Source organism: Ovis aries, chromosome 17, assembly GCF_016772045.2.
Source record: "Ovis aries strain OAR_USU_Benz2616 breed Rambouillet chromosome 17, ARS-UI_Ramb_v3.0, whole genome shotgun sequence".
Taxonomy (NCBI): Eukaryota; Metazoa; Chordata; class Mammalia; order Artiodactyla; family Bovidae; genus Ovis; species Ovis aries.
The window spans coordinates 4,218,353-4,244,387 of NC_056070.1; the positions used below are offsets into that span (position 1 = coordinate 4,218,353).

Consider the following 26,035-nt stretch of genomic DNA (forward strand, 5'->3'; position numbering starts at 1 on the left):
CACATGAGCCCCACACGGGAGGAGCCGAACAAGCAGACACGCGGTGCTGCCGCTGCGAGGCCCAGGGCCCTGCTCTCCTGTTGCTCTTGCCACCGGAGCAAAGGCCGCAGGTGTTCTCTGCGAGGGACTGGTGAGCATTTCAGGCTGCGCACTGCTGGGTGGAGGAGTGAGGAGGCGCTGTGCTCCAGGACGACTTGATCCACACACACAACAGTCCACGCGGGCATCCTGTCCCTCTCCTAACAGACTCACCCCGCTCAGGTCTCCGCTGCCCACCCGCCCTGGGAGATGCAGCACCGTGTGTGCCAAGGCTCAGGTGCCTGCAGGTGCCCCCCAGGCCTGCCTGCTCCCTTTCTGCCCAGCAATCCCTGCCCCTGGCACCCCGCACACCTACACTCAGCTCCCCCCGCCGGGCTTCTCCACGGCCACCTCCCAGGTCAGCTGGCTGTGGCTGGCCTGGCTGAGGGCACCGGGCAGGTCACAGCCTGACCAGCCCTCGGGGCTCCTCGTCTGACCACGTCCCTGTCTTCACGCCACCGTGGGCACAGCCTCCCCTCCTGGCCTCTCCAGCAATTTCTCCCGTCTTCTCAGCCACCTCCCCCTCTTTGAAACAGGGGCCTTGGCTCAGAGCTCCAGCCCCATCTCCCGAAGAGGCCCCTCTAGAACCGTCCGGAGACCAAGGATGGACGCCCCCACTATCTCCAGCCCTAAACTCCCGCGACCTTCAGATTTCTTGAGGCCACAGGCCCCGTGCTGTCTGCACACGGGGTACCAGCCTCCCCCAGGCCAGCATGTACCTGTCCCCTGCCCCCAACCCGCCCCACTCCCCGGCCCCACAAGCCCCTGGTAACCTCTATCCCACTTCCTCACTAACCCTGACCACACTAAACTCTTCACAGTGGAATCACATACTCCTGGCCCTTAGTAACCAGCTACTACACTCGGCTTCTTTCCCGAGCTCACCCGCGCTGTGGCAGGGATCAGAACTCTCTTCCCTCCCAAGGCTGACTCGCAGGCTTCTTTCCTGAGCTCACCCGCGCTGTGGCAGGCATCAGAACTCTCTTCCTTCCCAAGGCTGACTCGCAGCCTTCTTTTCTGAGCTCACCCGCACTGCAGCAGGCATCAGAACTCTCTTCCCTCCCAAGGCTGACTCGCAGGCTTCTTTCCCGAGCTCACCCGCACTGCGGCAGGCGTCAGAACTCTCTTTCGCTCCCAAGGCTGACCAGCGCCCACTGTGCCCTCACCGCGGTCTGCTCAGCTGTCTCCCATCAGCGGACACTGAGGTTGTTCCCACCGTTTGGCTGCCGTGAACAGTGCTTCAGTGGACACAGAGCACAAGGGTTTGTTTCTATTCCTTTGGGTGCACACCTAGAAGCTAAATGACTTTTCAGTATTATTCAGTTTTAAGGACGGGGTCAGTAGCCTGAGAGCGTTCCAGCAGCCATGCAGGCCAGCAGGTGCTCCCTGCAGGAGGGCAGTGCCAGATTACAGCCCATTTACCCTCCTCACCCAGGCCCCACAAGACCATAAGAAAACGCGTGAACCTGACATCCCACTCAAATTCCAATATCATGTCCGACTCTTTTCGACCCCGTGGACTGTAACCTACTAGGCTTCTCCGTCCATTGATTCTCCAGGCAAGGGTACTGGAGTGGATTGCCATTTCCTTCTCCAGGGGATCTTCCCGACCCAGGGATCGAACCCGGGTCTCCCGCACTGGAGGCAGACGCTTTAACCTCTGAGCCACCAGGGAAGATAATAAAGACACAACAACATGTAAAAATAAGCCATTTTTATTATAAGTTGAAAAGTTTTCAAAGTTTATACATGCAATCAGATAATTCCAACATCATGTGAATCTCTAAAATCACTGACAAGCAAATACACACTGGCCTGGGGACCACACACCAGCTCTGTGACCTGCTCAGAACTTGTCTATGGACTCAGCCTGCCCGCTTGGAGGGAACCCTGACACACTTACCAGCATGTCCCTGTTGCTGTCGCCCCCCCACCCCCCCCCCAGGGAATGGCCTGACGGAGGGGAGGGAACATGCCTGCCACGTGTCAGCAGAACAGCGCCAGGCTCTGCTCCACCCAGCAGCCGTGCCCACCAGGACCAGTGTGTCTAGGGAAGTGACTGGCAGTGAGGTTCCCCAAACCGGAGGCTTGTTTCAATAAAAGAAGCGCTTGAAACAAAATCCTCCCTGCCTGAGCCATAGGCCAATTATGGCGGCATCCCTGGGAATGCTACCTGATCGAGGTGGCTTTTTGCAAGCTCCCGGGGAACTGATGCTCCTAGAGGTGGATCCACCGCAGCCCCCTCCTTCCCCACTCTTACCTTCTTAGACACTGTCCTGGTCCCGATGTGAGCATCTGGCATGTCGACGTGTTTCTGGAGTCATGATGCTTTGTTTCTATCACTGATTTGTGAAGGGTTAAAAAAACAGAGCACCCAGATTTCATACAAAAATTTATTTTCATATAAAAGTGCCAAAATATCCACCAACGTCAATCTATCTGAACCAGTTTACGCTAGTGATCCAAACGCAGGCCTCTTTATTCGCACTGTTTGGACTCGAATCCTTCTCACACGTCCCCACAGTAGCCCGAGCCTCTCGACAGTGCGCAGGCCTCTTCATTCGCATCGTTTGGGCTCGAATCCTTCTCACACGTCCCCACAGTAGCCCGAGCCTCTCGACAGTGGGAAGTTCGCGCTCCTGCTCGCTGTGCTAGTCCATATATCCAGGTCCATGTAGGCACGGAACGGGTTAAACCCGGGGTAATACTCCTTGCACATGGCCGCCTGGTTCTCCATGTGAGCCGAGTGTTCCGCGGTGGGGTTGATGGCGCAGCAACTCTCATACATGTCGCTTTGCGGGGCCCAGATGGAACCAAAAAGTCCAGACATTGGAGACAAGCTTCGGGTGCTTGTGAGGTAGGGCTGAGGCATGCACGAGGAGGGGGGGAGAAGGAAATACATAAAGAAATAAAGAAGCCTTAGAAAGCAGTATCAAGGTTGCCTGCATCCTCGGGGCCGCCTGGACGCTGCCACACTAACCCTCAACCACCGTGGTGTCTCTAACTCCATTTTTCTCAAACAGAAGGCCATGAAATTCCCATCCAACTAGATAAGCTCATTTCAGGTCGAACGCCCTCTATCTGTAAAAACATGGTGGAGCGGGTGTGACCGGGGGAAGCCCTTCAGACCACGGGTGACCCTGCCTGACCTTCCTGGAAGGTTCATCTCCTCTCCTCCCGAAGGCGGAAGGTCAGCGGGGCCACAGGAGCCCACCAGCCTCCCGGAGGGCTTCCTGGCCCAGGTGCAGCATCACCGATAACCCTCTCTCCTTGATGCAGTTTAGGGCATCATGGCTGCCAACGTCTGCGAGCCCCCGTCCATCTGCCTACCTGGGAAGCCCCTCCAGAGAGTGGCTAGCAACCCAGGGGAGCAAACCAGGGTCTGGCGCATCTGAACCCAACCCTAACCCAGGCTGACAGGGGCACCGGAAGAACCCAGGGCACAGCAGGGCGGGCGGCACTGACCGGAGAGCTGATGAGACCGGCGTGTCCCCAGGCGGTCGGCACGCTGGGGGGGCTGCCCCAGGCCGACGGGGAGCTGTGGTCAACGAAGTCCGTCTGAACCTCGGCAGGACAGGGGAAGCCGCTGGGGTAGCTCATGCTGTCTGCAAAGAGCGGAGACATCAGCAGAGGTGAACCCATTTCAGGAGAGAACGGAATTCTCACCCTCAGGCAATAAGCTTTCGAGGACTTACTGTGTTGACAAGTTAAAGACAGACAGAAAATAATTACTCCGTGAAGACACAGCACCTGGTAAGCCCTCAGTGAGGAAGTTTTTCCTCTGGGCTTGCTTTCCTGTATGTGAACATCTGGTGGGCTCTGTAATATACAGAGGACGCTATAATACTGCTATGCTTTATAGCAGCAAATGCTACTGTAGACTCGGAGTGTCGTGGTTCTTACTAGTCCTTGAACTTTTCTTTTATTGCCTGCCATGCCAGCGTCGGCCATCTGCACATACGCCACGCGCATTGATAACTGCAGTAGGAAACCAAGCATTTCTCAGATGGCAGTAAGAAGGCATAAACACAGCCGCACACACAGACGAGAGCGACCACAGCACCCCCTTGTGGTTACCACGGAGCACTGCATGCGTCAAAACCCAGGTAAGTACAAGCATCTGTCCATCAACCATACTTGAGCGCAAGCATCTGCAATTCATCAGTTTCCCCTCCACGAGCTTTCCCTTCCTTCTGCAGCACTATCCAGGGGTGTAAGAGTCAGAACATGCTGAGGAACAAGCACGTGAATCATTCTACCTCTCCTGGGACTTGTCTGCCTGAAAAGAATAACTAATAGGTGGGACCTTCCTTAGTTTGGGCTTCCTGGGTGGCTCAGAGGTTAAAGCGTCTGCCTGCAATGCAGGAGACCTGGGTTCGATCCCTGGGTCGGGACGATCCCCTGGAGAAGGAAATGGCAACCCACTCTAGTACTCTTGCCTGGAGAATCCCATGGACAAAGGAGCCTGGTGGGCTGCAGTCTACAGCGTTGCAAAGAGTCAGACACGACTGAGCCACTTCACTCACTCACTCACTCAGACCCAGCCCCCCCAACAGATAGAGCACACTCAGGTTCATGTAGGTCCAAAAGGCCCTGTTCCACCCAATCTGAAGGACTAAACAAAGCAGGGTTATTTGTACATGTCCCCAGAACCCTGGGTCTAGCAGGCTTTTTGAGGCCATGTAAAATTACACAGGGCAAGCGTGCTGCGCCCACGTGAAGGCTCAGCGGACAACTGGAAGATGACTCTCAAAGGCACTTTCTCTGCAGTTAGTGCCCTAAGTACACACACCCTTTCGACTTTGACTTTCTGAGAATAAAAGGATGTCGCTGGGACTGTCCAAACAGCTTTACCTTCTGGAAAGGCATTGAAGTCGTTCAATTCCAGGGGGCAGTACACACTGGGAAACTGGCCTTCACACGTGGCGTTCCAATCAATGAAACTGCTACAGAAAACAAGGGGTCTAGTTTCAGAAACAGGGTGTCGACAGATCACGGAAAGAAAGAGAAAAAGATCTTACTGCCCAGCATCCTCATCACTGCGAGTTCTCCAGTTTTGGAGAATAAAAGAAGTACTTTATCGTCACAGAATCAGAGACCAACTCAATACCAACAATACAGTGCTGCAGGAGGGACGGCTGGGACCGGACACCCCCTCCCTCCCTTCCTTCTCTCACTGGATTACAGCTGCTTTACGTCATGTGAGTTTCTGCTGTGCGATGATGTGAACCTCCATGCGTATACACGCACCCCCTCCCTTGGGGGCCTCCCTCCCACACCCAGCCCACCCTCTAGGCCATCACAGAGCACCGGGCTGAGCTACCAGGCTACACAACAGGTTCTCTCTACCTACTTTGCACACGGGAGCGTATGAACCTCAGGGCTACGCTCTCACCTCGTGCCCCCTCGCCTTCCCTTGGTGAGTCTACAGGTCTGCTCTCTACATCTGTCTCCAGTCCTGCCCCGCAAATAGATTCATCGGTGCTACTTTTCTAGACTCTATATATATGCGTTAACATACATGTTTTTCTCTGACCTACTTCACTCTGTATGACAGACTCGAGGTCCATCCCCACTTCCTTCAAAGGGGACGTGATTAACGTACAGCATAGGGAATACAGCTGTAATGCTGTAACACTCTGGTGAGAGAGACGGACGTAATCTTTATGTGATGATCATTTTGTAATGTATGAAAATATCAAATCACCATGCTGTACACCTGAAATTGACACAATGTTTTATGTTGATTATAATTCCAAAGAAAGTTAGAGGTGGAATTTGATCTCTTGAGTACAGTATTTGGGTGAAAGGGGGCAGGGGAGCTCTTTTTAAATGAAACAAAGCAAATAAATTATGCATGGATAGGGGAATGGATCAAAACCTGGCTTTCAGTTTGCCAGAGAAGTACTTTCACTCAGACTGCAAAAAGTTCTCACCCCTAGTTAGGTGTACACCATGTAAGCAGGACTAATATTTGAAAGAAAACTGCTCTCCTTTCTAACTAATAGCTATCATTCTTAAAAAAAAAAAAAAAAACCCAGCCAGGTTTGTGAAGTGAAACCAGAGGCAGGACCCACGGCTCTGGCTCTGTCAGCAGAAGGAGAGCTGGATGCCGCTGGGGGTTCGGGCAGCGGCTCTGGGACTCTCACACACCCATACTAACGACCACCTCCACTCCGGGCCAGGCCGGTACTCAGCTCACGTGAACTGCAACCATACAGAACGTGATTCTCGATAGATGCTTTGATCCCGATTGCAATCTGGATCTTCATTACAGAAATAAGTAAGTAACGACTTTGTAATAAGCTGGAGCCCCTAAAAAACCTCAAATGGATTCTGATAAAACACAGATATTAGCATTTTCTCAAGTGTTCGTCATCATCAAATGATAAACCCAATGGCAAGTCTAAGACGCGATCTTTAAAAGCTTTAAAGGTGTTCAAGATTAACGCTATAGAAAACGGAAGTTCCTATTCTGCTAGCGAGGAGCAAGTGTGAGGAACTGGTTCCGTTTTTTCACTTGTGCCTCTGATACACGAATAGCTCATCTTTTCCATTTAAAAAGGAAAGCGCTGATGTGGTCACTGGCTGGATTGCTTTCTTCCTTCAGGGCTTCCCTCAGTTTCTGGCTTATAATTTCTCAGACATCACAACTCAAGTCTGAAAGGCAGATGGCAACACGCCGAGGGGCTGCGGAGGAAGCCGGGTCGGACTGCCTGGGGACCGGCTCCCAGCCCCGCCCTGGGTGGGAGCACATAACCTGCTGGGCACCGCGGCGGGCGCAGCCGAGCTGCCCTGGGGACCGGCTCCCAGCCCTGCGCGGGGTCTCCAGGCCGCGGGAGCATGTACCTGCTGGGCACCGCGGCGGGCGAGCAGCCCGCCGCTCTCCAGGGCGCAGCCGAGCTGCCGTGGGGACCGGCTCCCAGCCGCGCCCTGGGCGGGAGCACGTACCTGCTGGGCACGGCGGCGGGCGGGGGCAGCGTGGCCGGCCCGCCGCTCTCCAGGGCGCAGCCGAAGCCGCCGGTCACACACAGGGGCTGCGCGGGCCACAGGTCCCCCGGAGCACAGAGACCTGTGGGAGAGAGCAGGCCTCTCAGCCCCCCTTCCTGCAGGGCAGCGCACCCCCTCGACCCCAGACAGCGCCCCCACGCAACCCACGGGGCTGCCACGCCCGGCGCCGCGGATGAGGTCACATGGAGGGCCTGCTTCCTGCAAAGCCCAATCAGGGTCCCAGGACACGGGCATGAACAGGCTGACGTTCAGGTGAGCAGAAACACAACAGGCAGGAGGAAGAAGTTGGGGCAACCGCGGCGTGACAGGAGACGCACAATCCCGTGCAGAGGAGGGGCGGCCCGCCTGGGCGGGGAGGGAACGCCCGGGCCCCAGGAGGCTCAGGGCGGGGGGGACATGAGTGAGCCGGCTTCCCAGAGCTGCCCCCACGCCTTCCTGGGGAGGGACCTGTCCCCGCTCCCCGTGCTGTGGAAGGCCTGTCTGCAGGGTCAGCCGACACCCGCCACGCAGTTCTGAACCGTCTCCTAAAGCTGCCCGGGGGACCCAGGCCTCTGCTCCTCCCAGCCAGCACCTGCCAGGACCTCCACGGGCCTCCACCGTCACCACCCCAGCTGCTGCTCAGCCATCTGTGGGATGCACGGAGATGGACGGACAGACACACGCCACTGGTTGGTGGCACAGATTAGAGACAAGCTGGGCCTCCACAAGGAAAGACTAGACTCAGCTGCTGGAAACGCTCTGGAGACCGAAGATTCACCAGCCAGCTGGCCACATGGGGACACCGGCTACCTGTACTCCTGGAGGAGGCAGGCCCACCGAGGGGGCCCAACATGTGGACACAACACTCACTTTGCAGGCAGCCTATGAGCCCTCAGGGAGCTGGTGGTAATCACCCGCCTGCAGACCTGGAGATGTGCAGCTCAAGATGGTCCCAGTGACCCTCCAGCATTTAAAGAAACACCACTGGAGACCACGTAGCTATCACAGCAGTGGGGGTCCCTCAAAGATGAGGCCTGCCTCCTAGGGCCAGCCTGGTGCTTTAGGGCTGGCTCAGCGGCTGGGCCCAGACCCTGCGCTCAGTCCTGAAGGGCAAGGCATCCTGCCCTGGGTCCCGGTGAGAGCCGCTGGAACCAGAGGCTGGATGAGCTGATGAGGAGATCTGGTTCCCGTTCCGTCAGTCAAATTCACCAAAGTCAAATTCACTGCTTCTAGAGTCATGTACTCGCGAGCGAACGGACCAGCGGCCAGGACCACACAGAGACGAGGGGCGTGCGCGCTGCTGTGAGACTGTCTCTGGGGGTCTCAGGGATCTCCATGCCACCGAGAGGGTGCTCTGGCCGCCCACATTCTGACCTGTCTTTCCAAGGACAGCCACTGAACAAGGTCTCGGGAGATGTGGGGAGGTCTCAGTGTAGAGCAAGGGGCAAGTCTGCTTTGTCCATCGTGATTAAGATGTCATCTCCTACCTATTATTAAAAACCGAAACACGTGGGTTTCCTAAGCGTGGGGCTCCCTTCCTGTAACACAACCACAGACCGCTGCAGGCGCAGGTGGGCCCTGCGTGCCCCCCACCTCACCCCTCAAGGCCTGGGGACCTGCAGAAGTGTGCTGATGAGGCTCTCAGGCTGCTCGTTGTGCTAAGCATCCGGTGCCTCTGACCCAAGCCTCCTGTCCTCTGGTAGCATCCACAGAATCGTGGCAGGCAGAGCTGAGCTCAGGTGAGCACTGCAGACCCCTGACCGGTCTCCACAGTGACGCGATCCGATTCAGACCCAACACCACCCTCTGGCTGCAGTACTAAAAACAGACAGTGAGGCGGCAACACATGTTAACTACACTCACTGTGGCGACTGTTTTGCAAAATGTACGTACGCTGAAACCTGGAGGCAGGCACGGCAACCCACTCCACTATGCTTGCCTGGAGAATCCCATGGACACGACTGAAGTGACTTAGCACGCATGCACACACATACATTGAATCACTGTATTGCTTATATACCAGAAACTAATAAACTGCATGGATCAATTATACCTCAAAAGAACAAACAAAAGAGGAGACAGTGAGGGGAGGTGAGAGCGGAAGCAGAGACTTGTCAGGAGATTGTGGTGATATCCCAGGTGAGAAGTAACGGTGGCTGAGAGGAGACGTGCTCAGACTCTGGGTCTATGCAGCACAGGGGAGAAGGCTCAGCCGGGATGTGACAGCGGGGCAGGGGGCAGAGGCTGGCATGGGGGGTGAGGGGTGGGGCGGAAGAAGGGGCTCGGGACAGGCCCTGCGGACAAGGAGGGCAGTTTCTGAGGAACTTAAGGGCCTACATAGGGATTTTACCAGGTCACCAAAAAGTAAGCAAACGTAATTCAACATTCAAAAAACTAAGATCGTGGCACCTGGTCCCATCACTTCATGGCAAACAGACGGGGGAAAATGGAAACAGAAACAGGTTTTATTTTCTTGGGCTCCAAAATCACTGCAGATGATGACTGCAGCCATGAAATTAAAAGACGCTTGCTCCTTGGAAGAAAAGCTATGACAAACCTAGACAGCATATTAAAAAGCAGACACGTTACTTTGCCGACAAAGGTCTGTCTGGTCAAAGCTGTGGTTTTTCCAGTAGCTGTGTACGAATGTGAGAGTTGGACCACAGAGAAGGCTGAGTTGAAGAACTGATGCTTTCAAACTGTGGTGCTGGAGAAGACTCTTGAGAGTAGCAAGAGACTCTTGAGAGCAAGGAGATCCAACCAGTCCATCCTAAAGGAAATCAACCCTAAATATTCACTGGAAGGACTGATGCTGAAGCTCCAATACTTTGGCCACCTGCTGCAAACAGCTGACTCACTGGAAACGACCCTGACGCTGGGAAAGAGTGAAGGCAGGAGAAGGGGACGACAGAGGATGAGATGGTTGGGTGGCGTCACTGACACAAGGGACACACATTTGAGCAAGCTCTACGAGTTGGTGGTGGACAGGGAAGCCTGGCGTGCTGCAGTCCATGGGGCTGCAAAGAGTCGGACACGACTGAGCAACAGCAAAAGTAAACTGCAGACTGCTAACAAAGACGAGGTAACCACACACTTGAAACACATACACACGACAAGCAGACGAGAAAAGATTCTCCAGCTGACAGAGACACACAGGAGAAAGTGGGAGGCCTGCCTGCTCTGACGCAGGTTCTCTTTCCTCATCATGAGCCAAGTCCTCTCTCCCCTCTATCACTCCAAAGAAAAAAGGGGCACCTCCTAAACCTTTCCAAATCTTGTCTCAGCGAATTACTGAATTTAAGTTTTTTTTTTTTTCCCATAGAAAACACTTATTTTTATTGGACTCACAAATAACTTATTTCTGGTGATAATCGGACAGCACTCCAAAACATAAGCATAAAGCCTCACGGAGCCCCCTCCTACGTTCAAAGTTAACGCGCTCCACTGCGCCGGGCAGCCTTTAACTTACACCAGGGACACAAACAAAATCAAGAGCTAGACGGTGCCCCTGAGGGTGACCAGCAGACGTAGCCTGCGCCTGGTGAGGCAGGACGGAGGCCCAAGGAGAAAACAAGAGATGTGAGACAAGGGCACGATAAGGGATGGGAAGGAGAGGGGAGGAGGGAGAGGGGGGAGGAGGGAGAGGGGGGAGGAGGGAGAGGGGGGAGGAGGGAGAGGGGGGAGGAGGGAGAGGGGGGAGGAGGGAGAGGGGGGAGGAGGGAGAGGGGGGAGGAGGGAGAGGGGGAGGAGGGAGGGGGGGAGGAGAGAGGGGGGGAGGAGAGAGGGGGGATGAGGGAGAGGGGTGAGGCCTCTGGGACAGACCCTGGGCAGAGCGGCTTTCCTTCCCACCAGCCCCAGGTCTACGCCCCAGCCACTGTCCCCACCCTTCCCCGCTGTCCCTGCTCAGAGGGGCCGCAGAGCTCAGCACGTGGCCTCGGCTCGTGCAGGGAAAGACGTGGGTGTGGTCGACGTGGCTAACGGAGGCCCTGGACCCTCAGTCTGCTCCCTGCTTTTCCGCCCTCTCAGATGAGAAGGGGAACTAAAGGCAGTGGCAGACCCCATCGAGGGGCCCCCACACCCGCTCTGGGGCCACAGGCCGCCTGCGCCTTGTCCCCCCAGGAAGGAGGTCAGGGTCCTAGCAGAAGGGGCCCCGGCAACGCCAGGGTAGAGGGCACGGATGCTCAGGAGCCCGAGGCAGCGGCCTCATCCCGCCCTCACCCCAGGCTGGCTCCGTCTGCCCTCAAGCTCCCCGGCCAGCAGGGCGGCGTGGACACCTGAGCAGGAGGCACGGGCCTCACCTTGATCTTCAGCAGCAGCAGGCCCAGCGGGGAGGCTGGGGCAGGGAGCGTCCGCAGGCGCGGGGAGGCCGCTCACGTCACTGGGGGAGAGCAAGGAGAAGAGGAGCCGCTGAGTGGCTGCAAACAAGTCTGACTGGGGCTCGACATAAATCCTTCCCCAACCAAAACAGATAGATACTATAGACATGAAGGCATACACCCAAAAAAGGGCTGAATATTAGGTTCCTAAGAGCCAGCCAAGTCGTGTTTTAATAAACAGCAACTGCACAAGTTTAAAGTAGCTCAGATGGTCCGCAGTTTCCAGTTGGCCTCCCTGCCGCTGGCAGCAACCTTATTCTCTACCCCGAACAGAAAGAGCTCACGTAGAGCCTTCCTCATCCAATTTCATTTCTGTGACATCCCCCTGCCCTGTGGCACCTAAAACCTAACTGCCCCCCCACTGTGAAACTCAATCCACCTTACATACCCTACCCCCCTCACCCCGCTCAGTAAATGGGCTTGTTTATGTTGTCTGACGCTGTGGAAATCATCACACAGTGAAGCTGTAAACATGTGACTTCTACTAGGTCCTTGCACATTTCTAAGAACCATCAATGCTGTTTTATTTCAAGACCCAGCAGAGTACCTGGCTCCCATTCTTATTACAACTACTGTTCTTCCTCCTTTCAGGACAGAGAATTCTTCTAACAGCCGTATCACTGAAAGGACCAGGGATACCAGAGATGCTCCTGCATGAACGTGTTACCTTGGAAGGATTGTATGCTTTGAATTATTAATAAAATTAATTCTACTCTCTCATATCATTAAAAGGTTTTCCTATTTTTAGCCCGCAGAACTGAAAACAAAGAAGAAAAACACAAAATGAAAAAAACAAAAAAGTGGTACTTGAAACATATTATAAAAGCTGGAATACCAAACACTTACGTGGGATTGCAGATGTTACGAGAGAGATTCAAGGAGATGGGAGCTTCAGAAGAAAAGTCATTTTGTAAAGCACTGTCTCCTGCATAAAAATAAAAAGATGATCAGAACTTTTTATAAGCATAATTTAACTGTATCTATCCTGCATTTAAGATGCAGACTGCTAACATTCTTAACCTCCTTGAGGGACTTGTTTTTCACTATTCACACATTCAGTAATTTTTTAATTAAAAAACCTTTAATGTATAAATATATATAAAATTGGGATCATACTTTAAAAACACTCTCTGCTTTTGGTCTTTACATGATTATTACATTGGGGACATTTTCCTGATATTTATTATGCAACCTCCAAACACAACTAGACTGCATTTAACGCCCTATGTCACAGTAAGGCATCACTCACTCACTCTTATCTCTTTCTTACTGCTGGCTGCATCCCACAGGCAAGAGCTGCTTTTCTGTTCTTGTTCATGTTAAGCACCGGTTTAAAAACACCCCCATTGGCATCAACAGCCAAACTGCCTTCAATGGCCAAGAATACCAAGCCCACCACCAAACAAAATGCTGCAATCCGCCCTGCACGCGCTCCCCACGTGGGTGGTGTCGTGCCTGCTCAGGAGGAGGCTGGGGAACAGCTGATGACTTGTGTGTCAGGCACGGGACAGCTGCAGAGAGATGTCTGCTGCATGCGCGTGGCACTGAGATTTTATGGGGGTCACTGGGTAAGCAGTGTCTGAAAAGATGCCTGCAGGGGGAGCCAAAAACGAGAAGAAGGCTGAGAAGAAAGGCGGAAGTCACAAGCGGGCGGCTGTCTCGGGTTTTTATGGGATCAGGGCCCTGGTCCCCCAGACAAGAGCTTCTGTTTAGGTGTCACTGTTGGCAGGAGAGTGCGCAGAGGTCACTGTGACGAGCAGGAGGCTGGGAAAGGGGCTGGGCTCTGGGGAAGCTGTGGGTTTCTGGGAGTCCAACAGGCCACGTGACCTCTCCGGGCCAGACACTTCGGGGCCAGGGAGCCAGCCCCTACCCGTGACCACGCACACACAGAGTGAGTGCCCCCAGGATGAACCCGTCTCCCCGCCTGTTCTGGTAAGAGCTCAACCTGTGCAACGCTGACTGTAACTGGAAAGAAGTGGATTAAATCTTCACACAGACACAGCTAGAGCAAACCATGCTGAGTGAGAAGGCACAACGCAGCATGCTCCCTGAGGCACGGCCCCCCTTATGCACGTTAAAGACGATTCTCTACTTTGTTGATGGATGTAAGAATGTAAAATAAAACAGTGGACAGTGAGTCTCTCAAGGAGGGGGAAGCGGAACAGACTATGACATATTACTTAAAAAAAAATGAGGGTAAATATGACAAAAGAGCTATTCATTGTAGGTGATAAAAATATAGGTGCTTCATTGACATTTCCTGTATCTGTAAATTTTTCAAAAATAAGGGGAGGATCACTGTTCATAGCAACATTAGTACTCAAACGATGGAAAAATCCAGGTGTCCATCAAGAGATGAACAGCCAGATAAACTGTGGTAAGAAAACACAATGAAGAGTAACTCAGCCTTAAAATGAAGGAAACCCTGGTCCATCACAATGGGGATGAACCCTGAAGACATCACACTAAATGAAATAAGCCAGTTACAGAAGGCCAGGTATGTATGACTTGACTTACCAGATACTAGAGTATTCAAATTCACAGACAGAAAGCAGAGCAGAGGCTCACAGGGTTGCAGGGCGTGGGGAAGGGACGGCTGTGGATTTATAGCTACCGAGTTTCTGCTTGGGAAGGGGAAAAGGTCTGAAAATGGATAGTGGTGATGGCTGTACAATAATGCGAATATATTTAATGCCCCTGAACCGCACACTTTGAAATGGTTAAAATGGTAAATTTGGGGTTACAGGTATTTTACCACAATAAAAACACGTACAAGTGAAAAAATAAACATGGAAGTTCTTTGAGCTGTTTTCAAGATACAGACATAAAATAATGATAATAGAGGGAGGGAGGGAGGAAGGAAGAAAGAAAAAGGAAGCGAATAAAATCCAAAGCACAGGGCTTCCCTGGTGGCTCAGGGGTAAAGAATCCGCCTGCCAATGCAGGAGACACAGGTTCCATCCCGCCTCTGGGAAGATCCCACCTACCACAGGGCAATTAAATTAAGCCCACGGGCCACGACTTCGGAGCCCGTGGTCCGGAGCCCAGCAGCCGCAACTACTGAAGCCCCGGCTGCTGTGTTCTGCAGGGAAGAGGAGCCCGCGCACCGCAGTTAGGCAGCAGCCCCCACCGGCCCGACTACAGAAGAGCTTGGGCAGCGAGGAAGACCCAGCACAGCCAAAGGGGGTGAAACGGATAACAAACATTAAAGGGAAGCAAAGCAAACACTGGGCGCACGGCCTTCTGTGCCCGGGCGGGCCCCGCTCGCGCGGCCGCGGACTTACCGGGCGGCAGGCAGCGCGGAGCGCCCGCGGCCGGCTTCCTGTCCCCGTCGGAGCTGCTGCCGCTGCTCCAGCTGCCCCAGCTGCCCCGGCTGGCGCGCACGCCGCCCGAGGAGCTGCCACAGTCCGAGCCGGAGTCTGAGCAGGACTTCTTCCCCGGCTTCTGAAAGCAACCCTCTGCGGGAAACGAGAGCGGGAGCTGGGCCACTGCTAGGAAGAGAAGAGTGGCCGGGTGGGGAGGAAGGCGGGGCTCGGCTTCAGGCCGCGCTCCCTCTGCCTCTGAGACTGAGGATGGCCCTGAGCCAGCCGCGTGCTGACCACGCGCCCCCACACTCCACGGCCGCCAGGCGATGGGGTGAGGCCGCCAGCACCGGGGGTGACGCCAGCCTAACGATGGTTCTGGGAACAGCAAGGATTTCTCTCCAGAAAATCAAGACTACTCTCTTGGACTAGAGACATGGAGGTCATTTCTTCTATTCAAATGTCTAAATAAAACTGAAGCACGTTGTGTACATCTGAAACTTAACACAACATTTCAAATTATGCTCTAATATGGAGAAGGTGATGGCACCCCACTCTAGTACTCTTGCCTGGAAACTCCCATGGATGGAGGAGCCAGGTAGGCTGCAGTCCATGAGGTCGCTAAGAGTCGGACACGGCTGAGACTTCACTTTCACGCTTCACTTTCATGCATTGGAGAAGGAAATGGCAACCCACTCCAGTGTTCTTGCCTGGAGAATCCCAGGGATGGGGGAGCCTGGTGGGCTGCCATCTACGGGGTCGCACAGAGTCAGACACGACTGAAGCGACTTAGCAGCAGCAGCATACTCTAATAAAAATATTTCTTTAAATGTTCATCTCGCATTTCAGAATATTATTTACGTGAGGGTGGGAAGAATCTCCAGGAAGACCAGAAAGACCCAGGTCTGGGCAGACCCAGGTGTGCGGGGCAGGAACAAGAAACCCATCAGGTCTGTGTCCCGGGTGCAGCGCGGTGGGCACATGGCTGGGAACGTGGGAGTTGGTAGGAGGATCGTGACTGCCCGCTCTACAGCGCCCCCCTGGTGCTGCCACACCCATGGCCTTCCCTCTCCCGCTTTCTGCCCTCTCTAGACGTGCCCTGGCACCTCCACTGCCCATTCCTAGGGGCACTGCCCACTCCTCTGCAGGTGGCAGCCGGCTCTGCAGGAAGCGCCTGCCCTCTGGGGCAGGGGCGGGAGAACAGCCACTGTTCCCCCCTGGTTCCCCTCTATCCAAGGGGGTCCTGTCTCAAGCAAGACCCACTGTTCCTCTGGCCGTCTACATGACACCATTGCAAATGGCCAGATTTCAGGGGCATGGAGGTCAGAGTGCAACGCAAGGGTTCAGGAGAGCCTCAGCCTCCTGTCCCATCCAACAGCTCTCCATTCATTCAGGCGTGAGGACACACTGCTTGGGAAGCGATAACCTCTGACCCCGGTACTTCCCCGAGGAAACAAGCGCAGCAGGAGTGCGGCTCAGAGCTCAAGGCGGTTCCGTACCTGCCTCTCCCTGCGTGGCACGCAGGCTGCTCCCAGTGCTGGCAGCTGCTCCGCATGCTTCCCCAGGGTTTTCCTGGATACGCCAGTTCCTTACGTTGATGTCACCGCTCAGCTCAGACCTTTCAAACTCACTGCACATCAGCTTTAACTCACTCTGGTCGGAAGGCCTGGAAGAGCCACAGAAAATCCCGTCTGCACGGCATCCTGTGCACACACACCTGCTCTCCTTGAGACTGAACAGAGGTGAGAGTGTAAAACTGTGGCGGCTCAAGCCCTCTTCTCTCTGGGGGTGATGATGAGTAGCGTACAGAGATCAGGGAAGACGAGATTCTGCCATTTTAGAACCAGAACCAAGGTGGAGTTCATTTACTCACTGCATTTTACAGTGAGCGGAGTGAAACTGCACAGGTTAAGTGGGTCACCCCAGGTCAACTGGTAAGTGGCAGGTGCGGGCCTAACCCCACAACTCTCGGCATGTCTTCCTTGGATTTAGTGTAAAATGACTCTGGGCGGATAACCCTGCTTCTTGGTGCCTGGGGGAAGGTCTCGGTGTTACCTGTAATCTTTTCTCATTCATTCATTTAGCAAACATTTATGCAGTGACCCCCACGAGTCACAGATTGGTAGGAAAGGAATCTACAAAGAAGAATGTTTTTTCCCCAAGGAATTCACCATCCGACACTTACTTCTCTCTAACTAGACCATGAACTTGAGGGAAGACCTGAAATATAGGTCTTATAAACAGAGACACAGAGCTGCGCTGAGAACACGCAGGAAGGCCTAGGTGATTGTTTCACACAGTCCGACGTCTGCACCTCATGTCAGGTGCGGCTGCAGGACCTGAGCGTGAGATGGAGTCCCCCTGGTTTCTGAGCACTCAGGGCAAAGAGTACAGAGACAGAAGCAGGAGCCGCAGGAGCAGGACGGCCAAGAACCGTCAGCAACAGAAGCAGCAGACGCTCATCTGATCACCTATAACATACTTCACAGTTATTCTGTGATAACTTAAATTTGCTTCTTTCGCATGTCAGAAATCTGCTTTCAAACATGTATCTTAACATTCAGTTGATGAAACTCCACCCTAACCTTTTATCTTTCTGTGTGTCCATATCAAGCAAATATACCACTTTAAAGGAACCACGTAAGTCCATCAACTTTTTATGAGAATATAAGGGATGCCTTTCCTTTCTATAGGAGACCACATTGCAGCTTTCAAATAATGTAGCCTAAGAATAATTACCCATGAAAATAGTATTTAATAATTTAATAGATCAATAATTACGCATCAATAATCTAACAGTGGGTATCTGTCTTTTTTTTCCTATTTGCATGCTGCTGATTGCAGGGCACAGAACCAGAGCTTCAAGGCCCCCTGAGAGTGGGGAGGGGACTACCCTAGTGGTGCAGGGGCTAAGACTCCAAGCTCCGAGGCCGGAGGTCCAGGTTCGGCCCCTAGTCAGGGAACTAGATCCCACATACCTCAACTAAAGATTCGTGTGCTGTAGCTAAGACTCAGCACAGCCAAATAAATAAGTAGCTTAAAAAAAAAAAAGGTCCCCTGGAGTCATTTGGCCCGCGTCCCCATAAAGCAGGACACACAGTGGCGGTGGGGGGCAGCAAGTCACAGGGCTGCATCCCAAGGGTCCAAACAAAGGAGAGATGCTGTGAGCAACATCCAGATGCCCCCACCCGGGGGTCCTGGCTGCCAAAGGGGCTCTTCTGCCAGATTTCCCTTCCAACCATGGCAGCAACCACCACAGCAACGTGGACTCTCCTCCACACAAACGTGGAGCTGCCGGAGAGCATCCGGGCAGACACCCATGGAACCACCTGGCTGGGCTCACAAGAAAGAGGAACCTCAGAAGCCAGCGCCCGACCGAAGACAAGCCAGAGCGCGGAGGGCCAGGCGGGAGAGCAGGCGCTGAGGCCCACCCGGACAGGGGTTGGCGAGCCCGCCGGCGCGGGGCCGCTCAGCAGGCGCTCCGCACGTGGGGTCAGGATGCACACTCTACTCATCTAGTGGGGAAAACCCTCGAGTGGTGGAGCTGACGCGGAAGTAGGGTTAGAGAGCCACTTGTGGAAACTCAGACAAGTGGGAGTCCCACAAATCCTGGTGGAACCTTCGTTTGGCAGATAAGCAAGGTTTGCCAACAAGAGTGTCTGACTGCCTGGGGTCACATCTGGCTCTGGGTGCAGGCCAACCTCGTAGTATCGGTACTTCACTTCCTGCAATGGAAGAACCTTTCTTCTGCAAGACGGAGCAGAAGATTCACTGCATGGGGCCCTTCTCTTTCATTATCAGAACCCCAGGCAGCCCCGACAGCTCAGGGTCAGGCTGGGAAGATGAGCCCAGGGCTTTCTCTACCACCTGCTCCCTGTCACTTCACAGGCAGAACAAAGGCCCTGGCAAGGTGGAATGGCGAGGCTTTTCCCCTAAAACCTTCCACGGCTTTTTGCATTTTACCAAGTAAAATTTTAAAAATGTGTTCATTTTAAGGGGCTTTCCACAACAACAAAAGTAACCAGAAGATATATTAATTTTAAGAATGTTAATTTTAACAATATATTTTCCTCTCAAAACACAAATACCTATACTCTCACATTACTGTATCCAACTCAACAAAAGTAAGATTGAAAGGTAACAGCTAAATGTAAAATTACAAAGTAAATAATAGATGAAAATTTAAAGGGATTGTAAAAATCACACACCTCAAGACCTGGGCAGCACCCCTTTTTTTGTTTTTCCTGCACAGTCGATTTTTATTCCAATTTAAATTTTGTCCATTCCCTTCTTTCTTCTCCTGAAGCGCCTTCTTCCTGTAAGGATCTTCCTGCTAAAGAGGAAAGAAAGAAAATGATAGTAAAGGCTTCACCTTTCTAATACACAGAAAAACCTCTGTGTGATTTTAACTTCTGAAGATTAACCCCATCTGAATTCAGAACATTCCAGTACTAGTGAACACTGAGGACATATATTTCTCAATCTCTAGTCTGTTTTCATTTCCTTTCTTTTTCTACCTCCTTCAACCTCTGCAAAAAGAAGAAGAAAAAAACACAAACTGTTGCCTGTGAAATTTCTCAGGGGCTAAAAAGGAAAGACACGTGTTAGCAATTTATGGCCAGCTTGCTGTTAACCTCAGCAGCAATAAATCCTCCGACCTTCACCTGTTTATTTGGTATGTGCAATTCACGTGAATTACTACCGAAGAAAAGTCACGTAAAAACTCAACTTAGAGGAGTAATCTGTGTGTGTATGTTTTTATTTGCTTATAAATGAACTTTAGGAGAACAGCCAAAACTCCAGAGAATACTCCAAACTAGTTTAAGCTTTTCAAGTCAATAAAACCAAGAATATGCTTGATGTTTTTAAATGTGGTTCTGAAAAACTTAATTTAGCATGAGACATACATATATGATAAAATATATATCAATTTTTTTAATGTGGGCTTTTTCCTCTTTCAAATGTTGAAGGGCATGTGGCTCTTTATGACCCCGTGGACTGCAGCCCACCAGGCTCCTCTGTCCATGGGATTCTCCAGGCATTTCCTCCTCCAGGGGATCTTCTCGACCCAGGGATCAAACCCGTGTTTCCTGAGGCTCCTGCACTGGCAGGCGGATTCTTTACCACTGAGCCAACCTGAGAAGTCCCTTCAATGTGAGGCATGCTCACATTTTTCTAACAGGCCCGAAGGGAGGAGGGGTCCACTTGCCCTTTAAATAAGCAGCCCATCTCTTTAATGTCCTCTAAAACTTTTTTTTCTTTCTTCTACCATGCTGCCCCTTTAAAGCAGAAGAAAAATAAAAGGTTTTAGATGCCTGCATGTTACATGTCTGGGACATGCCACTCATGTTACATGAGTGAAAGCCTCATGTATCTATAAAAGAAATAGGATAGATACCACTACCATAAACAAACACTAGAAATAAAATGACATTTTTAAACTGCATATGTGGTGGGATTATGGTATTTTTGCTATCTTTAACCTTTATTTTTCCCCCCAAATAAGTATTAACCTTTTCCTGATTCTGAGAGTACTTTTAAAACATGGCAAGTCAAACACACAAAATCCTATCCTATAGGACTTAGTGCTGAAAAGTTTGAAACTAAATAGACACACTAAAGATGTGTGGTCAGAGAAGTTGCGATTTTAAACATCAAATACAAACTACATTTATTTGAGTATTGCTCTCTTTCCAACCTGTGGTGGGGTAGGGGAAACGCCGGCTCCTCCCCACCTCACTCTGCCCCTCCCCCACCACGAGCTGCAAATACACAGCACAGCGGGGATCTGAGCCTTTCTGTCCCAGGGTCACCCACAAGTGAAGGGTGGTCACCCACAGGTGAAGGGCCAGCTTCTAATGGGGCCAGAAGGGCGAGCTGGGCCGGAGCCGCTCTGCCCCGTGGCCGCCTTCTCCATGCAACCTGGGGAGCGGCGCCGTGGCTCACAAGAGGGGAGCGCCGGAGGGCTACCCCAGAGGGAGGGCTGCCGGAGGGCTTCAGGGGAACAAGCCTCCGGAGAGCGGGGCCATGCTGCATGCTGGCCAAGGTGCCCCAGCAGACACGGCAGTGGCAGGGGAGAAGGTGCGTGTGTGTCTGTCTGTGTGTCTGTGTCAAAGAGGAGCATCAGGCGGTGCAGAGGCAGGTGGCCAGGGTCAGCGAGGGGAGGACAGGCCAGCAGTTGAGGCCACCGCTGGAGCTGAGGGGAACCAAAGCTACAGACTGTCGGGAAGCGGGAGGAAGACAGGGGCAGTGGGGCTCTGGTCTCTGGCGGTGAGGACGCAGGGCTAATCAGGGTCTGAAGGGTCCATGCAGATCTGAGGCTGAACTGCCTGACCCGAAGCCCACTCCGTGTGACAGGCTCAGTCATCTTGGGCAAGTAGCTTTATCTCCCTCTGCCTCAGATTCCCAAGTCTTCCAAAAGGCTGCTGTGAGGCTTCAAGCACCCGACACAGAGTAAATCGCGTCCATAAGACCGAGCTATTATCATCATCATTGTTGAATTACCTGATCTTCCTGAATGAGGGACAACTCAACTGACCACAGGGTGGGGAAATAAGATTTCCTAAGCTTTAATAATAAAAACAAGGGAAGAAATAAAAAAGAAATCAGACTGCACAAAGGCATTCTTAGAGCTGCTGTACATAAGTCAAATAAAAGGAGGGAAGGGCACACTAAGGGAAAAAATCGTTTTACTATTTGACGAAGAGTTAACACCTTCACCTATGTTCTCAAAGAAAACAAGGGGGGAAAAAACACATTCAACAGAGAAGTGCACAAAGGACATGAAACACAAGTTCACGAAAGAACCAGAGAAGGCCAAAAACATGAAGGGTTCCTCCAAAATACTTAATAATAAAGTACGTTTTTAGAAAAGACAAATTATAGACCAACTTACATCTCATCTTTCCATTTTGGCTTTAAAAACACAAGTGTGTTTATACTGCGTGTTTACACCTGCAAAGACAGGGACAGGCCAGGGGTGGGGCAGTGCGCTGTAACAGCGCGTGTCTCTCAGCAGGGCGAGCGAAACTGGCTTGGACATTCACATCTCAACTTAGAAAAAAATACATGTTTTAAAAACGTCAGTGGTAGGATCTTGCATAATGATATCTTCTGTTTTTCAGAATTTTACAAAAAGAACGAAGGAAAATCCTTACTTTTCTCTAGTAAGAGATGAAAACAAACACAAAAAATGCAGTTGTTTACCTATCCCACCGACCAAGATTCTGCCAAAGAACAGTGCTGCTGAGACCGGACTAATAGGACCACTGTCATGCACCCTGCATTCTGAGAGTAAGCTGGAGGTACACACGAGGCACCCTGACAGCTGATACTCTTTAATTCTATTTCTAGAAATCCACAGCAAGGATATGCCAGGTATACAGGCCAGACTTAGTTCACCATCCTGTTGTTTATGAAAATAAAAAGCTGCAAACAACTCTAACGTTCAACTGCAGGGAAATGGTTTGGATTACAGCACAATTAAGTGATGGAATGTTATATAACCATTGAAAACAAAGTTCCTCATTAATTTCTAACACGAGAAAATTCAAAATTGTGACATCATAACAAAGCTCCATATACACAATAATATAATTATCCCGAGTTTTTCAATACTTGCACAGAGAGGCAAGAGAATACAGAAAACCCGAAAAGTGATCCATTCTGGACACATCTTTTCCTCCCTTCTTTACGCTTCTATAATAGTCATGAGTTTCTTTTCTAAGCGGGGGACAAGGGGTGGAGATCTGCTTACAAGAAAATGAGCAGCCAGGGCTGGGACTAAAATTTGGTTTGTGGCTCCCAAATCTGGGCTTCAACCTCCTTCGCCAATAAATCTGGAGGAATGCTCCCCATGTGCTACAGACAGATTTATACAGTCTTCTAAGCTGCAAAGTTAGGCCCCAAGAATGCACAGCAAAAACAAACGCTGAGCACTGCACTTGGGAATGTGTTTATTGAGAATGATTCTCTCCAAATGAACAATGACATGGAAAGTACACTCAAGGGGTTGTAAGGAAGAGGCTATGAAACAGCGAGCAGGCCCCAGAGCCAGCAGAGAGGACCGCCCACAGCCCACCCCAACCTGGCTGCCCCAGAAAGTCACTCAGGGACTGTGAGGAGTCTCGGACCCCCGAGCACAGCCCGAGCCCCCAGACTCTTGGCCCCAATGTGGCCCCCGCAGAGCCCACTGCCTGCACGGAGCAAAGAGGGGAGGAGGAGCCGACACGAGCCCTGGACCAGAGTGCAGCGAGTGTCCGGGCTCCGTGCACGCAGGTATTGATGCAGAGGGCGAGTCTGGACGGGAGGTGGGGAAGCTCTGTGGCTGGGGGCATTGGGGGAGCGGGGCATGGTGCCCCCCACGCACAGACAGGGCCACACCTCCAGCCTGGCAGCCCTGCATGGAGGGCCCTGCCAGGATCGGTTCCCCCCTCCCCTCCCAGGGCTCATGGCCAGGGGGCAGCGGGGTCGGCAGCCCCTGGAGTCAGCCCCCGCTTTGCCGCAAGGCAGCAGAGCATCCTGTTCCCAGCCGCATCCAGTCCCTTCTCCCCAAGGCCCACGGACTCGACTTCTGCTCTTGACCGTGCATCCTGTCTCTGCGGCCTGGCCAGCTCGCCTGCTGTCTGTCTGTCCCACTTGCCCAGTCAAGCAGGTTCAGGCGGCTGGCCTCGGGGCCCGCGTCAGAGAGCTGACATCACCCTTCAGTGCTAACCTCCACGAGTTCCAGGCCCTGGGCCTGCCTCGCAGCGGCGGCTCCAGTTCCGCGTCTCCCACCCACTGGGCGCTCCCATGCCCGTCTGGCCTCCCCTCTGTTGTCAGTGATCACAGTCACACTATCACCTCCTTGATTCTAACTACTGGGCAGTGCTTCCCAAGGGCCGCCATGCTAAGCACTTATCACAGTCACTCCTCCCATCCTCGAGACCCCAGAGGTGGGAGTACCATCACTACTCTCATGCTTGATAGAGGAACTGCGATGTTGAGCAACTCACCCAACGTTAAGGAGTAAGAGCTGGGCTGGATTCACACCAGCTGCAAAAACACAAAAACAAAACACCATGCCGCTTGACCACTAGGCAACACTGCCCTGAAATGAACATGAACGCGTCCCTGCGGAAGTCCCAATTCCCCAAATTCTAGTTCCCCAGACTTAAAACCCTCGAGCTATGTCTGCAAATGGCTCCTCTCCTTCAAGCACTGAGGTCCTCAGAAGTCCTGAGGTCTCTCTTCTACACTGTCCCATCCTGTACCCAGGCTCCAGCCAAGCCCGCCTTGACTACATCACACCGCCCAGCAGAGGAACAGCATCCCGGTGAGAAGAGAGCCAGTACCCATCCCTGCCCTCCTCAACCCAGCCTCCAAAGCCCCCGGACTGGTCCTGCAGAAGTGCCCTAGTCACACGTCCATTCGAGCACGTGCTAAACCGCCACGCTGGCTCTTCATCACAGGCACTTTGCCCAACTTTATGAAACTGAATTTAAACATCCTCAATCACGCCCCTCACGAAGACGGCAGCGTGCAGGCTGTTTTCCATTTGTCATCCTGCCTCACCACCCCCCGCCCAGGGCAGAAACCTTCAACAGCTCTCCATGAATCGCAGCAGGGTCCCCACATAGGCCACCCTCAGGCCAAATCCTCCAAAGAGCCTTTCTGTTTGGGCCAGAGTGCTTTTAAAAATTGGATCCTGGAATTCCTGAGCAGGCAAGCATCCCTTCCCAGGACCTGTGCTCACTTACTTCATAGTCTCCAACTGAGATTCAGGGACTAAAATCTAAACTTTTGAGTTGGCCTGAGAGGCCTTGGCGAGCTGGCCGGACTCTGACTCTGCCTACCTCCACTTCCCCTCCTGATTGAGCTGCTTCTCGGTCAGACGATTCCCCCGCTGTGGCTCCCAACTGCGCCTCAGGGTCCCGTGTGCTGGGTGCCCATCTGCCCTCCCCAGCCTCTCCGCAAACCCCCTGCACAAGCTCCTTTCTGCTCGGGGCTTCCACAGCCCTGCAGGCTAAGCCGACGTTCCCACCTCTGCAACCCGCGACAACACGCTGACCTGAGCACCTGACTACATGGAAATGTCTTGTCTTTCTCAACAGACCACAGATTGCTGGTTTGGAATGTCTGTAATTTTCTTATTTGGTATCACACTCATTTACTTCAGTGAAAAATTCATGCTTTTTATAGAGTTTAAGCAAAAACAGAATAGTGTAAAGAAGGGAAAAAAGAAATCATGCAAAATCCCATCACTGAGAAATAACCCAGTTCTCCCATTGATTATTCAGCAAGCCCTGCTTTAAGATGTCTTTTTAAAACCTATACGGATGACAGGACAGATGATGGGAGTAATTTAGAAAACTAAGACCATGCATTGTTTTTAAATAAAACTTTAAGACTCAATTTTATTTGAACCTAAAGAAAATCAAGTAGAACCAAAGGAATGCCGACTTTCAATACATGTTTCTTTTCCACGTGATACATCAGTTCCCTAAGGGTGTCTCTAAGGTTAAGAGGAAGCCGGTGAAGCACATTTTGTGGGTTCTTACCTTTTTAAGCTATGTGCTTCAGTTTTGCACAGAATTGGCTCGCTACCAAGAAAGAGAAAATTAAAACTCACTTTACACTCACCTTTCAATCCCACCTCCTGTTTCTGCTGATTTTATTACTATTTCTGCTTCATTAAAGTTTTAATATTTGAATTCTGTTCTACAACCACAATTGACAGCCATTCAGCCTTAGTTCTGGATATAAAATGGACAGAAACCTCAAAAGATCTTTAACATGGCTTCCTCGATCCTGAGTCTATCTTTGCTTTTATCTTGGGTGCCTAAGTTTCACTAACTTCATTTTTCAAGCAAGGCTGCCAAGTTCATTTGCGCTTACAGATGTGTGCCTACTGCCTCTGAGCCTGAGTGCCAGCTTCCCTGGACAAAACATTCCTTCCCGTTCACATTTTCACTGTCTCAAGGAGAGAGCTCTTCTACTCTCAGATGTTAGATGCTTCTACAAAGTCTGAGGCAAACCTAGGGGTGTGTTTGATTTTTCCTGCCTTTTCTTTAAAATTTTATTTTTAACTGGAGAATGATTGCTTTATAATATTGTATTGGTTTCTGCCATATATCAACATGAATCAGCCACAGACACACGTATATTTATTTCCCGTCTTTTCTGCACAATTCTTTAAGCTTTAAGTTCAACACCTTAACCAGGATGTGCCTATGTTTATTATCACGGATCAGCATTTCTGGTGTACACAGTGTGTCTCTGAATCTTTAAATTCAGTTTTACCGTCACATT

General features: G+C 52.0%; 1 protein-coding gene across 14 annotated transcripts in view; it reads right to left on the reverse strand.

Moving 5' to 3' along the window:
- Positions 1-2,457: 2,457 nt before the first annotated feature.
- Positions 2,458-26,035, reverse strand: part of TMEM131L (transmembrane 131 like) — a 173,390-nt gene continuing 149,812 nt past the window's right edge. For 4 of the 14 annotated variants that reach the window (XM_027956225.2, XM_060400926.1, XM_042234252.2 and 1 more), the window contains 9 exons: positions 18,955-19,079; positions 16,246-16,412; positions 14,729-14,935; positions 12,291-12,369; positions 11,367-11,446; positions 7,030-7,150; positions 4,933-5,024; positions 3,544-3,683; positions 2,458-2,941 (listed from right to left, as the gene is read on the reverse strand). In XM_027956225.2, coding sequence (XP_027812026.2) covers positions 2,666-2,941; positions 3,544-3,683; positions 4,933-5,024; positions 7,030-7,150; positions 11,367-11,446; positions 12,291-12,369; positions 14,729-14,935; positions 16,246-16,412; positions 18,955-19,079 — 1,287 coding nt within the window. In that variant the 3' untranslated portion in view covers positions 2,458-2,665. Of the gene's footprint in view, positions 3,160-3,543; positions 3,773-4,932; positions 5,025-7,029; positions 7,151-7,189; positions 8,556-11,366; positions 11,447-12,290; positions 12,370-14,728; positions 14,936-16,245; positions 16,413-18,954; positions 19,080-26,035 lie in introns of those variants that run through there. The other 10 variants (XM_042234251.1, XM_027956227.2, XM_027956226.2 and 7 more) reach the window with 10 other exon arrangements.